The 16,777-nt window shown below is 35.8% G+C and overlaps 1 protein-coding gene across 8 annotated transcripts in view; it reads left to right on the forward strand.

Moving 5' to 3' along the window:
• Nucleotides 1-16,777, forward strand: part of STAU1 (staufen double-stranded RNA binding protein 1) — a 35,424-nt gene that overhangs the window by 9,271 nt on the left and 9,376 nt on the right. For 3 of the 8 annotated variants that reach the window (XR_012648780.1, XM_075018990.1, XM_075018978.1), the window contains 9 exons: nucleotides 1,618-1,894; nucleotides 2,733-2,857; nucleotides 4,883-5,039; nucleotides 6,688-6,826; nucleotides 7,557-7,722; nucleotides 13,340-13,438; nucleotides 14,777-15,007; nucleotides 15,578-15,721; nucleotides 16,568-16,714. Coding sequence is in view for 6 of the 8 variants with exons in the window: in XM_075018990.1 (XP_074875091.1) it covers nucleotides 1,702-1,894; nucleotides 2,733-2,857; nucleotides 4,883-5,039; nucleotides 6,688-6,826; nucleotides 7,557-7,722; nucleotides 13,340-13,438; nucleotides 14,777-15,007; nucleotides 15,578-15,721; nucleotides 16,568-16,714 (1,401 nt within the window). In the remaining 2 variants the exon portion in view is untranslated. Of the gene's footprint in view, nucleotides 1-1,617; nucleotides 1,895-2,732; nucleotides 2,858-4,865; nucleotides 5,040-6,687; nucleotides 6,827-7,556; nucleotides 7,723-13,339; nucleotides 13,439-14,776; nucleotides 15,008-15,577; nucleotides 15,722-16,567; nucleotides 16,715-16,777 lie in introns of those variants that run through there. The other 5 variants (XR_012648781.1, XM_075018999.1, XM_075019010.1 and 2 more) reach the window with 4 other exon arrangements.

Consider the following 16,777-nt stretch of genomic DNA (forward strand, 5'->3'; position numbering starts at 1 on the left):
ATTTTCACAGTTAGAATGCACCAGTGTGTAACTTCTGCAAATTTAGTAGTCAAATACAGGATTTGTTTTGAGTATAATCTACATATAGGTCTTCTGAACTAATTTCGCTCTCTAGTAAAAAACAAAGTTACCCAACCGGTAGTATGATAAGTCTGACATGTTTATGTTTTTTTCAAAGTAAAAATTTTCCAGATGGTAGATTTGTTGGTGTATCTGTTGTTTCCTGGTAGCTTCTTTCCTGTTATTTAATAAACAAATAAATAAATCTTTGTACCCATGAATGTATTAACCTGGGTTCTCCTCTTAGGTTTGTTTTGTCAGTGACTAGCTAAAAACTTCACTCTGACTCATTGCTGCTCCTCTTACATTTGGAAGTCCATTCACAGGTTCAGAATTTGAAGCTTACAGAGCACTAGTGGAGTTGTGTTGCTACTAATAGCTCCCTGGTGGTATCTAGAACAGTGATTTCTTTTCTTTTCATCTATAAATCGTGAAAGAATAAACCCTTGTTTGCTGCTCTAATAAAATCTGTAGGTGACCAGTGTATGTGTGCATGCCTTTCTGTGCAAAATGTATTTACTTGGTTGTAAAATTTATTTTTAATAAATAAATTGATATGTGTATCGTAAGCAGATATGGGCAGCTGAGCTCTGGCAGCGATGATAGCCTTCAAACTGGCAACCTGTTAGTGTATATTTAGGTTTAACTGTCTGAGCATGAAGATAATGTTGCATCCATGTGTAGGAGAAATCTAATACTAATTTGTTGGTGGAAGAAAGACCTATCACGATACTTCATGTTGACTGGTGCAAGTTCATCACCTGAAAGCATTTTTTCATAAATGAACATGGATGCCTATGAGAACTTTGAACACTTCTTTACAGTGTTGCAAGGCCAAATAGCTCTAAATTGATACTTGAACTGTGACCGAACACGTTCTAGCTTAAATAGAGTAACCTTCAAAATGCATGTAGCTTATGAAGTTTATGAACTCTTACACCTTCACTTTTCCCAGTCATAGCTACTTTGGGATTTTCTGCTGGACGCCAGTTGTGTTCCCCTCATAAATGGCTAGGCATTCTTCTTGGTGATCCTGGGGAGGGAAAAAGTATATGATTATAATAAAGGTTGCATGCTCTCAATAGTTGTTTTGTAAAGACTGCATTTATTGCTTGCCCTTCCAAGTTAAAAATTTAGACTTCAAATGGTAGAATGCACGAAATGTAATCTGTTCATGAAAGTTGCTCTTTGTTTAGTATATAAGCAGTGGCTATCAGTTTAAGTAACTGGATATGCTTTGTAAGTGGATTCAGTGATGGGGAAAACAGATGGATAGTTATCTTGAATGAACAAGCATAAATAAAGCTTCTATACTACTTCTCTGTTATAAATGAAGGAAATTTGAAACTTAAATGATAGGGCATATAGATTGAAATATGCTGTTAAAACTGGATGCATGAGTGACTTATTGCATACAAAATTGAAACAAGGGATGCTTGATGGAACGGTTTTTCCCCTTTTCCCCTTTCTGCTGATGGAGAAATAATTTCAACAGATTGTTAGTTAGAGAATGCTAAATATTTAGTATATATTTTTTTTTTTTTTTTTATATTTTAGGTCAGCAATTTGGCTTCATCACACTGAATTTGCCTGCATTCAAAGCTGTTTACCTACAATAATTTGCTCTGGTTGGAAGTGAACATGTCTCAAGTTCAAATTCAGAATCCTTCTGCTGCCCTTGCAGGGAGCCAAATATTGAATAAAAACCCATCTCTTTCACAGCCTTTGAGTATTCCTTCTACTACTAGTTCTTTGCCCTCTGAAAATGCAGGTAGACCTATCCAAAACTCTGCTTTACCCTCTGCGTCAGTTACATCCACCAATGCAGCTGCAGGTAAGATTGAGTGTCTGTTAATAAGTGTATATATTCTTAGTGTTTTTACTTTGGTATGATATATTCCTGATGTCTTGCACCTACAAATACTTTAAAAGTGATATTTATCCAACTGCAGTAGCTTGTGATGCTTTCTCCCCATTGAATGAAATCTGTTTGAGACAGAAGCAAACTTTTCCATGAAGTTCTAATAATTAATTGAAACGTTTGTAATAGTAAAGAATATTTAAAATCATATAACATTGAATTTTTAAAACATTGCTATCCATCTTTTCTACAAGTAGCTTGTTTTAAATATAAAAAAATGTGTTGTTTGAAACAGTTTGTTTAGTTCTATTATCTTTATTTCTTTTATGACCAGTTTAATGATAAATATATTGCGCTAATAAAATATAATAGAGTGAGTAAAAGGTAATAAATAAAAAATAGATAATAGGGAAAAATAGGAGAAGGAAAAAGAAACTAACTGACTTTTTGAAATTATTCAAAGCAAGTGACCATGATGGATACTTAGAAGATTTGCTCTTTGAAATGTACTACATAAGATGCAAGCTAAATGGGGGATTCTCCTAGCTTCGTACTTCTGGCTTGCATTAAAACATTAAATTTAATGATGATGTCTTTTAGGCATGCACGTTACTTGGAAATCCCAAAGTTCAGTAGATTGTTGCCAGTTTGGCTAATGAGCAGAGCTGTCTATTCCAGCAAATCTTCTCTGAGAAGTGGTGTATTGCAGACAACTAAATGCTAAGCCAATGAGATTATTTATTTTTAATTAAAAATTGTAGTAGAGTTCATAGCTACCTGTTCATTTATCTGATTTTATGTAATCTTTCAGCTCCTTCAAACATGGCAAACCCCAAAGAGAAAACCCCAATGTGTCTTGTGAATGAGTTAGCCCGTTTCAACAAGATTCAGCCTGAGTATAAGCTTTTGAGTGAGCAAGGTCCAGCTCATTCTAAGGTAAATATTCATATAAGTTTCTTATTGCTGTTGTTCATGCTCTTTCACTTTCATAAGCGGAAAGGCAAAGTATATGTTTTTGGTGCAACATAATGCAGAATAATAGAGAGGAATGGGAAGCTCACCAAAGTACCGATGGTACGGAAGTGTGGAGCTGTTACATGTGTACTAAAACATTGGTTTCCCAAAGTACATAAAAGTTGAATTTACCTGTTAACTAAAACTACTTAGCTTTTTTGAAGAGTTAGTTATGTTAGCTCCATTATGAGATGCTTGACTTTGACTTTCGTTTTATAAAGCAAGGTTTGTCCCTTGCACTCTTTGCTAAAAAATTTTGTATTAAATATGGATGATCTTTATACAGTCACTTTTCTGGTATGATGTTAAGCTTTTGTTCTACATTTTGCCTGTTCTGCAAATTTTCTGTGTTCTTCCTGTGGTGCATTTTAATATTTTGAAATTAATCCCACCAACTTTAAAAGATTAAAATAGTTTCTTAGTCCAAATTATCCTGTGAGATACAGGAAGATTGATGGCAATTATGTTTCTTTATGAAAAATGCTACGTAAGGAGTTGTAGTGCTTTTGTGTCTATGTAGTTGGCAAGGTACTAATCTATATTTGTTGATATGCCTGGAATAAGTTTTTACTACTTAAAATTAAGAGTTCTTCTCATCTTATCCACATCAGAACTGAATGTTGCTTTGCTGTTGTTCTGTTTTAGTTGTAAATAAAATGAAACTTTCTATCCTAATTGCCCAATATTTGGAAAACAAGGATCTTGGTATATGTTCTCTAATGCCTGAAGTACAGTATGATAGAACAGCACTAAACATTCATCTGTTCTGGAACACTTACTTTAGCAAAAGAATCTTTAGTTCTTCACAGTGGGTTTATAAGAATGCCGAGGGTAGACCAGCATGTGGTGTGCATCCCATATGATGACATATCTTTTACAGTGCGTCAAAATCTTGGTAATACACAATTCCTTTGGTGTTCTGTTCATATGCAGAGAGATAGTTTTTCAGGAATATAGCAAATATACAAGCAGTTTGTGTTACTTCAAAGAACATTGAAGAAGGGAGTTTTAGCATTATTAAACTTTTTAATCCTGATTGAAGATCTCTATTGTATGAGAACTGAGGTCAAGGCGTACAAGGAAAATCAGCCTGGGATGTGTCTATTTAATCTGACATCATCTCCTTAAGGTGTTTCCTGGAATAGTGCTTGTTGTATGTTAGACAAATTGCCTTGGAATTGAATAATATTAAGAACTAAAATCTTTTGTCCAAAGTATGTGTAATGTCAGCTTCAGTGTGCAAAGGAGGCAAGGTTTGCATTTACAAAAAGTGTTGGAATAACATTCAGAGCATCTGTTCGCTTGTGTTTTCATTCTGATTGAAACTAAATTTCATTTAATTACCAGGAAGACCTTGGCTTGCTGTTGTCTGATTAATTGTGAAAATTTAGGGCAATATATACCCTTCTTTACCCCACACAGTTAAAAAGAAGAGCCACAGAGCTTTGCTCTGTAATCAAATAGGCTTCTGCTCACCTGTGGACATGTTGGAGCTTTTATGGTGCAATGTGAACTTACCTGTCTTTAAACTGCTGAAAAATATAATTAAAAAAACCCCGCAGTATTAAAGCAAGGATTGAGTTATGTGGAGTAAAAAGTCTGAATTTCAAGGCTGCCATTCCAAGTAATGTTGGCATACTAGCTATCCATGTAGCTGTCACCTCTATACACATTGTGTCTTTTGGTTTTTTAGCCTATATGATCTCATGCAGTATGCGGGATAGTTGCTAGCTACAATTATTGTGAAATTCTTAGTTCAGTAATTGGGGAAGTCCTATCGATGTCCAAGTGTTCAAAAAATCTGGAGGTGACGTGGTAGTTGAGGAAGGCTTTGATATTCTCAACTTTTGCATCACTAAAAGACTCATTGTTTTGTGTAAGAGGGTCTAATAAATGATGTGGATTCTGAAGCAGCTTGTAATAAAATTCATGTTTTCTATTTTTGAGGTGTTTACAGTGCAACTGACTCTTGGGGACCAGCACTGGGAAGCTGAAGGAACTAGTATTAAAAAAGCTCAACATGCGGCAGCTGCCAAAGCTTTAGAAGGGACAAAATTCCCTAAGCCTACAGCTCGTCCATCTCGTAGTGAAGGCAAGAATCCAGGTATTTGCCACACAAAGTGATTTAAATAAAAAAAAAAAAAAAAAAAGAATACACCTTTTTGGTTTTGGTATGTATTTTAAAGTTGCATAGGGATGAATAAAAGCAGTGATTCTGCGTATTTAACAATGGCGATTGTCAGGTTTTGTGAGAACATCATCTTGATTTAATCTTTGTTGTAGGCAACATGATAAGAATCATCATATTAACAAGTTAAAAGTATAGGGTTCTTCTATCAAGTCAATCAGGCTTGAAGAACCCACTGCTTAACTTACTGTTTAGTATTGTAACACTTGGTGAAATCCTGGAAAAGGTGTTTATCCTAATCTTAAAAAAAGGAAAACTGAGTAAAAAAAATCCAAACAAACAAAAAAAAAGAAACATGAGGAATTCGTTCACAGCAAAGAATAATCTTTTGCATGGGCAGATGAATGTGTTTGGTAATTCCGATAGGATAATTCAAAAGTTTGACAATAAAGATTTCTTCGGAAATGTTTAATTTAAAAAAAACAAAACAAAACTTAAATTTCTGTTGAGAGATTGGATGAGAACTTTGGAATTTGCATCATTTGTACTTCTTTAAAGAGAAATAAATAGATGTTGATTTGTATAAAAGTTGTAGTTTGCTATGTTTAGGGAACTTCTTACTTTACTAAGGTTGCTTTTAAGTTATATTTAATATATAAAATTAATTAAGCACTAGCTTCACATCTCAGCTGCACATGTGATTGTTTTGCATTTACTCTTAGTCACTTGAATTCAAAACTATTGGGATAGCATTAGCATGTTCAGCAAAGATTAAAACTTATTTTTTGTGCCAGTTGTATTCTGTTATCACCTAAATTCTTTTTTTAGAAACACTTTGTACAGTCAACAGTGAAAATATTAGAAGCTAGCAATAACTTATTTTGTCTGTGAATCTGTTCCTTAATTTCATTTTCTTTTGACAATTGCCCTATAACAAAACACTGTTGTACTAAAATACACAGATTTTTGAGGCAGTGAGGCCTGTGATAGAAAAACTTACATTTACATGACTGTTCTTTCTCAAATGAGAATAGTCAGGGAGTCAGTTCTCATGCACACGATATCTGTGTTGAAAGAAATGTTTGTAGTCCTCAGTAGCAATATACCTTCCTTTTGAAAAGGCCAGTTAAAATTTGAAAGTGAAGAGTCATAAAAACCCTTCTTAGGTCATTGAGTACAAAGAGAAATATTTGATCATTCTCAGTAAACAACAGACACGGAAGGTATGCAGCATGTCTGTTAATTTAAAAGTATTTTTTGGGAAAGAGGAATTTCTGTTCTGCAGACCACATTATTAGATACACTGTAAAAATCAATAAATTGGTAGCTTCACAAGTTTAAAGCAAAATAAAACAAAACAAAACAAAAAAATAAAGCCCCCAGCATATTCACTTTTTTGTAACAGGATTTGTCACAACCCCACTAGGCTGCTAATTTAATATGCATCATATAGACTTACTTTCTTTGTGTTCATTAGCATTTCTATTCAGAATTCATTCATTTAAGATACTGCATATGGCAAAACTTGAGCTCATTTTTCCCTGCTTTGAGACAGCATAAGTGTTTAGATTGTTTCAGTTCCTTGTGACAGTTGGACTACTCTCTTATATGCCTTTTTATTTAGACAGCGTAACCCCCACAGTGGAGTTGAATGCACTTTGCATGAAGCTGGGAAAGAAACCTATGTACAAACCTATCGATCCATATACAGGGATGAGATCCACTTACAACTACACTATGAGAGGTGGTACTTATCCTCCACGGTATGTATTGTTTAATTTTTTGGCTTTGCAGTCTCCTATCTTTGAACATCCGCTCTCATCATCTGAGTGCTTTGATGCTATCTTCTGAAAACTAGCAGAAAATACAAGGTCCCTTAAAGGGATATTCAGCTTGAAACATAGCCAGCTTATGAGGCAAAAGGTTTTGATAAGTACACCCCATTAATATCTGTAATTTGTCTTACCTAAGGGTTGGGTTTTTTTTCCTTTGGAGGGGAGGGGAAAGGGATGAAGAAGTGTTTTTGAGGGCATTTGGTTATAGCCAGCTTCATGAAGTGACTAGCTAAATATTAGTTAAATATTTCTTGCATTTCCTTTCTGTGTAAAGGCAAAAGCAAAGCAAACAGTTTGATGCTTTTTCTAAAGCTATTTAAATTAAAGCTTCCATTTAAAGAATTTTATATGGGCATAGGAATTGAGAATTCAAAACTTACTGGCCACCAAGTCTATAAAAACGAAGTTACATTGTCTTTCTGTGTTCTAGTTGGTTAGAAATGTGTTGGTCATGTAAAACAAGAAATGTTGATACTCTGTTTCAAAGCTGTCCCCCTAAAATCTTTTAGACTTTAAATCAAACTTTGGCTTTTTAATACTAGTGCTCCACTGCTCAGTCGTGGTTACTGATACCCAAGAGATTCATCCACGTATAATTTATGTTGCTGTTTACTTTGTAGGCCAAACTATTTGCTTATTTAAATCTCTCTCTTTGCAGGTACTTTTACCCATTTCCTGTTGGGCCCTTACTTTATCAAGTTGAGCTTTCAATTGGAGGGCAGCAGTTTCATGGGAAAGGAAGAACAAGACAAGCTGCTAAGCATGATGCAGCTGCTAAAGCACTGAAAGTACTGCAGAATGAGCCCTTGCCTGAGAAACCAGAGGTGGGAATTAATCTTATTGTTGTAAGCATAAATTGCTGTGATAAACTGAGACATTGTTGTAGATTATTTCCTTATTGAGAGGAAGTTGACAGTTGTGAAATTTAATTCTGTGTAGTAGTGTTGACCTGCTTGTGTCAATAGCAACACTTTGATTTAAAAACATAGATTTCTATGGAACTAGAGTTTTCCCAAATGAAGTTATATTAATTCTTTTGCTGTCATATTTTTCCACAGCAATGCTATAGACCTCTGTCAGATATGAGCACTGGAAGCGTAGATAGGAACTAATATCTTATCAGGTACAGATCATATACAAACTTCTGAAGAAGTGTGTAAATGGGGTACTTGCATTCTTGTATGGGCAACATAGAAATCAGACATGGGCTTGCTTGCTGGGCAAAATTCCTACATGATTTTAGAAAGAACCGTGGAAGTTCTGGAAAAGCAGGAAGTTCGTGGAAGTAGTAAACTCATACACACATTTTGATATGAATATAAGAAGCAAATTTTTATCCTTCCATATATTTATGGCTGCCCAGCACTTTCCTTTCCAAGACCCTGTTATTGTTTTTTTTCATGCTTTTTTGTTAAGTTGCATTAGGCAGAAGGTCTCATTGTGTGCACACAAGTTACTCGTAGCTTCTAGGACTTGTTGACTGTGTGCACCTTCTCTGTATTTTGGCTGACTGCTTTGCCCAAAGACTACTAGAAAGAGCATATTTAGTGTTTCCTTTATGGGCTCATTATACCATTTTGTCTGAGTTATGAGGGCTTGATGTTAGAACTAAGAGCAAGAGTACATCTATTGATGTACTCCACGCTGGCATCTAGATCGTGTTGAGGAGGAGGCCATGCGATACAAACCTAGAAGCAAGAGAGACTAGGACATTGCCAGAGAGGTGAGGAACAGGATGTGGAGGTTAGACTGATAACTTAGAATCGGGGGAGCATGAGAACTTGCTGGATACAGAGTCTGGCTATGTGCTGAGAAAGAAGGAAAATGAAGAATTGGGCAAGAAGGTAACAAGGGGTCTCAGACTGGGAAAAAAAAAATAGCTGGGAACTACCAGGAATGGCAGAGCAAGAGATTTGAGGAATGTGTTGTGAAGCCAAGGGACACTGAGTTAAAACTTCCAAGTGTGTTTGTGGGAGAGAGCATTGCCCAGATAATTAGGCAAAACCACTGGATCTGATGGTTCAGGGAAGAGGCCTAGGAGGCACTGATGGTAGTGGTTCAGGTAACAGAAAGCTCTTCTGGAGGAATGTAGATTATTGAATGATGGAGGCTACTAAAAGTCAAGGGATTACAAATGTTGTTGAGGAGAAGAGAGTAATGCTGGGAGTAGAAGCTGAAAGAGTAGAGATAAGTTCTGCACTGAAATCTAGAACTGGTGATAGGCAGAGTGTGGTCAGGGACAAGCTGGAGGTCTTCATGTAGGAGAGGTCAAGCCTGAAGGGGATGTTCCCCTTCAGTGCAGGGGGACCCCAAATTCCTGAGCATTCTCGTTCTGTGTCAGTGATGCATAACATCCTCCTTTTTCACTCACCCTCGTAAAAGGTAACCTACTGTCACCACCCGTTTTTCTGCCTCAGGTAGCAAAGTTCTGTGTACTGGACCCAAGGAGTTCAACTCTGCAGAAAATAATAGGATCACATGTAACTGAATTCTTTTCTGTTCACTTTTTTAGAAATGCTTCTGTACAAGTGACTTTCTGAATATTTGTAGAGTTGTGTTTAAAGTTGAGTAATGTGAGGTCTTCAGAACAAACACTGCAATTGTCTTTATATGGCCATGTATCCTTTTCTATAGGATGTCTCATTCGGTGTAAGGGGTGTAAATCAAGAGGTAAAGGAAGTAAACCTACAGAGTCTCTCCTTCTCGTTTTTTGTTTTGTTTGTTTTGTGGGTTTTTTTTAAGGACATAAGGGAAATACTGTTGTGAATGATGCAAGAGATTGCAAGAAGGGAGAATTATTTTATGAATAAAACAGTTGCAAGCTGGCTGGGAGCTGAATGCTGTCTTGACCCTGCTATACATATGCTGGGCAAGTCACTTAAACTTTCAAGAGAAACATGCATTTGTCATTTTATTTTTCTAATTATGTTTGACTTGTCTACAAAATGAACAGTAAGAAATGCAGCTATGCTTAAGGAGAGCAATCCTTTGAACAGAGTGTGCTGTTTTATAATAAGTACTCAGATAAATCAGATCTTAATTTAAAGTTTGGTAGATAAATGCTAAGTTCATTAATATTTGTGGCTTTCAAATGTTGTAGTTTTAGGAATGTCTGAGGGAATTGCTGTTTTTGTAACAGCATTTTGCACTAGACAGGATGAAGATAAAAAAAGGAAGATTTTATGACTAAGTGAGCACTGTTCATTCTTCCAATCAGTGAGGCAAGGTCCTTGAAGGATACGGTAGTGTAAGATCATAAAAGGTGCTATTATAACGCGTGTATACAGTGGAGGCAAATTAAGATTTCACAAGCAGACATAATCCTGATACTTCCTACCTGTTAGTTGATGTTGCCAGTAATTTTCCTTTTAAATGTAGTTATTTTTGTGTGTCCCATTTGTGTGTGTGTGTAAACAAAATATGCTTAAGCTTGAACTCTTGTATTTTCGGGGGGAGGGAGGTAATTTTGTAATTTTTTTTATTTTACAGATTTTTGTATTTACAGGATTTTACTCTTGTATTTTTAAATTGGAAAATATTCAGTGCTTAAGAAGAAATAATTGAATAAAATGATTAGACTTTAAGGGTAAGAATGACCATTTCCCACACCTTCTCAGACTGCAAATCTAGCAGCAAGTGGCAGGAAAAAAAATTTCATAATATTAGCTCTCAACTGGACAAAGCCCTGCCTGAACAACCTAATTTAGTTTTAAAGTCTGCTCTGCTTTGAGTGGGAGGCTGTGGTAGGAGACCCCCAAAGGACCCTTCCCACCTAAATTAAGATGACTGGAGTTAAGACATGCTGACAAACTTGCAGTATGGGGTTACTTTGCATATTCAAAGACAGAGATGATAAAGCATCAATTTAAGGCTTAGAAAACCTAGAAAACTATGCTTTCTAGCCCAATTCTTAAACAGAAATTCTAACTTTTGCCTGAAAGTACTAAAACCAGAATTGTTTCTATGCTTTTTGCCAACTTATTTGGTAAATACCAGCTGCTCTTTATACCCTTAACATGGAAGAAAATATAGACTGGTACCTATGTTGAAATCAATGTAGTTCTAATCAGCCACTTGACTGGTTTTCATAATTTGCTTATAAGCAGTCTTCGAGGAAGTGTGTGTTGAAAGAGTTCCTAGAAAACGGCAAATCCCTCTTAAAGGAGTCTATTACTTTTACAATTTGCTTGGGAGTTTTTTAATCTACCACTTTTGTTTCCTTTTGTGACTTTTTTCCACTTGTTAGGGATGGATTTCAACAATTCGATGAGAGCTAAGAGTGGTAAATGCTTATATTCGTGGTCTCATTCTGATTTAGAGGCATAGGTTCCTTGGAGAGTTTAGTTTATGCACACATGCAAACTACTTTAAAAGCAGACTTTATAGATCATCTGCCTTGAGGTGTGCAGGGAAAGAGAAAGAGGGAGAGCGTGTGTGTATGATTATTTCTGAGTTATAAAATAAACTGATCCAGAACTCAAGTAGAGGCAGAATAATTGCTAAAATAGCTATAGACTGTTAATTGTTATTTTGCTATTAATTTACTCTTTTTAGATAAAGGTATTGAAGAAAAGTACCTGTGTTTTACACCGTGTGAACAGACTTGGAGTATGTCAAGAATATACACCGTAATATGGCAAATAATTCCATACTATTTATTTGTATTCTCTTGAAACAATATTAAATGGGAAAAATCTAATCCAATAAAGAGAAGTCCTGGTCATCTTCTCAAGGAAAAATGTCAGAATTTGAAAAACTAGAATATATCTGAAATTACAAGGAGGGGACGAATTTTTGTAGTTGAAGTGATTGTGTTAATGTTTTGGTAGTAAGGGTGTGACAGATCATTCCTAGAGGTGCTGGTAGTAAACTTGCTGTAACACCTAGACTGTAATAAAGTAAGACCTTAGTAGTTCAGATATTTTTTTTTCTGGGTATATGATGCTATTCCTTTTGAACTTACCAATTGCATTTGAAATAGGTTTAGAATATGATGATCAAGACTTTTGACTCCTGTATTCAATCTTGGTTTTGCCAATTTTTACCTGCGTTGTGCCTTCTGCTGAGGTATAGTATGGTTCCTCTAGTGTAGGTGCTGCCTCCACGTTTCTTACATAGTCTAATGCACAGGGCATCTATCTCGCTCCTGTGGTAGTGGTGCCGTCATGTGGTCTCAGTTTTTGCAGGCCTGAAGATTGCTCTATGTACACCTCTGTGTAGAGGTTGGAGACTGGATGTAGTAGTGGGATGAGAGGTATCAGATGTTAGCATTGTAAAAGGATGTTGGGCTATATGTGCTCTTCTGAAATGTTTGCAACTCAAACCTGAAATACAAGGTCAGCCCATAAGAACAGTGTGAAATCTGATGGGACAGTGGGAGGAGTGAAAACCACAGATTAATTTTACTAATATTTTTTTCTGAGATGGGAAGAGGCTGCTTTAAGTGGCGGGAAAAAAAATTTCCTTCATGGTTTAATCTAACTTGTTTGTAACAGACATTGGGGATGCTTGATACCATCAAAACTAGTTTTAATCAATGAGAGCTCTCTAGCATATTTCCACTGCTCCAATAAAATATTTAAATCATTTTTGTTACCTGGTTGCATAACTAGTATTGTGGTGTGATATAATTGGTGAAATTGTTGCTGTTCATCTTTATCATAATCTTTCCAATATCACTGCTGGACACTTAGTCTTAAAATTTCTCTGTTGCTATTACCATGCCTCTTAGTTCATGTTGATCCCAACATCAGTGAAGACATTTTTGGAATCACAATCAAAATTTTACCTGGAGATACGTAGAAGTGCCTGTAGGTAAGCTTCACCTGGCACTGCTGTCCTCCTAGCAGGTGTAAGTTCTCAGAGATGTACACCATTTGATTTAAGGCAAGTTCCTGATAGTATATTCTTCAGATGAGAAAAAAATCTGTAGATGAAGCACTTACAAGGGAGCATGTTAAAAGGCAGGACTTTGCCAGGGTCTAATTAGCCATCCTTTATTCACATTGGTCCCATTCTCAGAATCTTTATTTTTCCTGCCCTTTCTCTTATCTGATACTGTCTTAGTGCTTTTGGTACAAATGTCCAATCAGTATATGAAAACTGTATTTCATAAAGGTACTTCCATTTGGAAATCAGTTCATTTAACACTTCAGTTTGGTTTTCTATAGATAGATTTTTAAACCTATTGGCCCTTATCCCATTTGTTCTTTCCTGTAACGAGCACATGAAAACGTGAAGGTTTGCTAGCTTTTACACATACACATTAAATGAACTTCTTAAGTTTCCATTCTGTAGTATGTGTGCTGCATTTCTACACATTCACGTAAAATGGCAGTAAAGGTTAGACTACTTAAAATTTTGAGAGTTCAGTAAACTGGTTGGATGGATAAAATTCAATTTAATAGGATCTTTATTTTAAATAGAGTATGCTTCTTTTAGGTTAACGGAAAAGAACCAGATGATGAAAATCTCAATAAATCTGAAATAAGCCAAGTTTTTGAGATTGCACTTAAAAGGAACTTGCCTGTGAATTTTGAGGTATGTTTATTTTACAAGCTCTAGATTTGTTTTTATTAGAATATTAAGGGTACACATTAAGTTGAGTCTCTTCTAGATAACCCAAACAACTGACTTTTAACATGTCTTGTTAGTTGTGAATACACTTTTACCTTTGACAGTCACCCTGATTGTCTCGGTGTTTATATGGTGAAGTGAAAAAAAAAAAAAGAAAAATCCACCTGTTCACAAATTCATGCACTAAAATCATAACATGAGTGAACAGCTATGCTGTGATTGTCTGTGCAATCTTTTTTCCAAGCTTTTTGAAAAATCAGTATTACAGTGAAGAAACAAAACACAGCCCCACGTTAATGGTTAGAACATTGAAGTGCAGAGTCGAGGCAAAAGAGTATAGCTCACTCTGAAAGACATTTATGGAAGTATTTGCTTAATTAAGCACTGATGTGGACTACCCGCAAGTTGCAGAATCTCACGAATAGGTTTCTTTTCTTGCCATGAGGTGACCTCATGTGCATCTTACTTTCCTTTCCCTTTGGCCTGGCTGCTTGCTGCCTCTTTGCCCCTCCTTGATCATTTTAGTTATCTTAAATCAATAGCTTCCATAGGAGCATCTCTGTTTCATTAAAATATTAATTTATCATGCTGCTTTCCTGAGCTGGCAGAGTAACATTTAAGTCAACTATCTGAATTATTGTAGTAAGAAAACGCAATTGTGTGTAACTATATTGCTTCTAAAACCGTTCTATGAAATTTTATGTGAAGCTTTCAATTATTGCAGGTTAGCCTGAGCATCACTGGTAAAAACATACTGTCACACAAAGCCAGTTGTGGGTGGAAGTTCTTAATTCATTCTTACTTTTTGACTTTATGGATATTTTGAAGTATGATGTGTTATGAATGGAGTTAAAAGACTAAATCTGTAGTAGGCGGCTATCTCTTAGATGTCTCCAGAATTCTTGATTTCTGAACTAAAATGCTGGATGCTAAAGAATTGCTTTCTCTGTAATGTTCTATTACTGTAACATGATGTATTTAATGAGGTGATGTTAACTGTGTGGAAGTACACACTGATGAAACAGAACAGTCATATTTTAATATTGAAAGAGTAAATCAGTAAATTAAATAAGATGGATTAATGACATATGTAAATACTGTTTACTGCTTGCTGCATCTGATCTTTTTAAAGTATAAGTTTATTTGGGTGGGATTATGTTACTGGAGTGAGTATGATATACTTCTCTACTTTCTGGATTGTATGAGAATCTAAAATCTCTTTATCCGTAGTTCTTGAGAGAAGTTTGCTATAAACAATGTGCCCTACCATTTTTAATAAGTGTTTATCACGCTTTCACTCAGTTTTTCCCTCTGAAACAGGTGACCAAGGAAAGTGGTCCTCCCCATATGAAGAGCTTTGTAACCAAGGTGTCAGTTGGAGAATTCATGGGTGAAGGTGAAGGAAAGAGCAAGAAGATCTCAAAGAAAAATGCTGCAATAGCGGTCCTAGAAGAACTGAAAAAATTGCCACCTCTTCCTACGGTTGAGAAAATGAAGCCACGAATCAAAAAGAAAACAAAATCAATAGTGAAGGTAAGAGACAAACACATTGGAAATCTGACTGTTATAACTAATCATCAGATGAGAGGCGTTTCTGAGTTAATTATAAACACTCTTCAACTGCTCAACGTTTATCAGCAGTTTGGTACTACAAATGAAATGACATTTTGCTCCCACTCTAAATGGGGTTCTGACACCACTTTTACAACAGTTATCAGTAAATTCAGCATGAAAGAGAAACCTTATAAAAGAATGAGCGGCACATAAAAATCAAGCTCTGACTTTCAAGCCTTAGACTTTACAGCTTCAGGTTTTGCATGATTTTGCTTGTGCAAATTCTCCTGCAAGCCTGTCCCTCCTAATATAGCAGGATTAGAACTTGTAAAACTGTTACCAGTGGTAGGTTATATGTGGTCAACTGTGACAGCAGAGCCAAATAAATTGAGTGTTTCTCTTCATCTGTGACAGTGGTTCATTAAGCAACTTTTTATTTCAGTGTTTTTAAATTCTAGAGATTAATTAATTCAGTGGCACGCTGCATTTTGTCTATTAAACCAAATATTCACAAATTTTGGTTTATTTCCTAAACATTGTTCTACATAGCTGCAAACAAGTCCAGAGTATGGTCAAGGAATGAATCCCATTAGCAGACTTGCCCAGATACAGCAGGCCAAGAAAGAGAAGGAACCAGAGTACATGCTCATCACAGAACGTGGTCTTCCAAGGCGCAGGGAGTTTGTTATGCAGGTTTGTATGTTAATTTGAGGCATCTAGTTGCATGGCTGTGATGCTTTTTTTTTTTTTTTGTCTTATGGTAATCAGGTTGTGATGATGATGTACAAAGTTAACAGGATTACAGCCAAATTTCCATGAAATTTATTAAGAAAATATCTAGTGGGATACATTCAGGGAAGATAGAAGTTCAAGAAAAGTGATCTGAATCATGTTTAAAAACAAACTGCGTAGGGCATCAGAAGTCTATGTTGTAACTGCCTATGTTTTAATTAACAGGAATATTAATACTCTCTTAAGAGATACTGAGCTTCTTAATATTTTGTAATGTAGGATTCATTAACACCAACCTGGGTATCCTTCATTTCCTCCTTCCCCTGAGCTTTCATGTGTTGCTTTAGAATGCAGCACTTTCTGCACTCTGCATTGTAAATCCCAATAGCATAGTAGTATTTTTAATACTGAGTATCTACTAGCCTCTCATAATTAAGTGCGTTTTCCAGACCTCCCTCCTATCCTGGCCAAGACAGGAAAGTTACTTGCTTTCTTTCCATTGCATTAGTAAATCTGCTAAACCTGTAACTTTAGCTTGGAAAATTTATATCTGCTGTGGTACCAGTTTTGAGCATTTAGGCTGTTGACAAGGTGAGATGATGAAATATAATTGTTTGTGTGACTTCTGTTTGGTTTTTTTGTGCTTGGAAGCCAATGATCATTGATAATAAATGACAACTTGCTTAGAATGATGATTACTTGAACTATTTTGTGACTCATAGTGTGCTCGAGACACAGATCACTAATAAGTGAATCCTCATACTACTGTTTAAGAATTGATTTGTTTTTTCTTCCTCTTTTGTCCAGGTGAAAGTTGGTGTACACACAGCTGAAGGAATGGGCACGAACAAAAAAGTTGCTAAACGCAATGCAGCTGAAAATATGTTGGAACTTTTAGGTTTCAAAGTCCCTCAACCTCAACCTCCAAAGCCAGCATTAAAGACAGAAGAGAAGGTAAGAGCCTTTAAGAATCAACTGCTGTTTAATACTATGGCAAAAGTTGAGCTGAAACAATAG

Source organism: Buteo buteo, chromosome 2 (genome assembly GCF_964188355.1).
Source record: "Buteo buteo chromosome 2, bButBut1.hap1.1, whole genome shotgun sequence".
In the NCBI taxonomy this organism is placed as follows: Eukaryota; Metazoa; Chordata; class Aves; order Accipitriformes; family Accipitridae; genus Buteo; species Buteo buteo.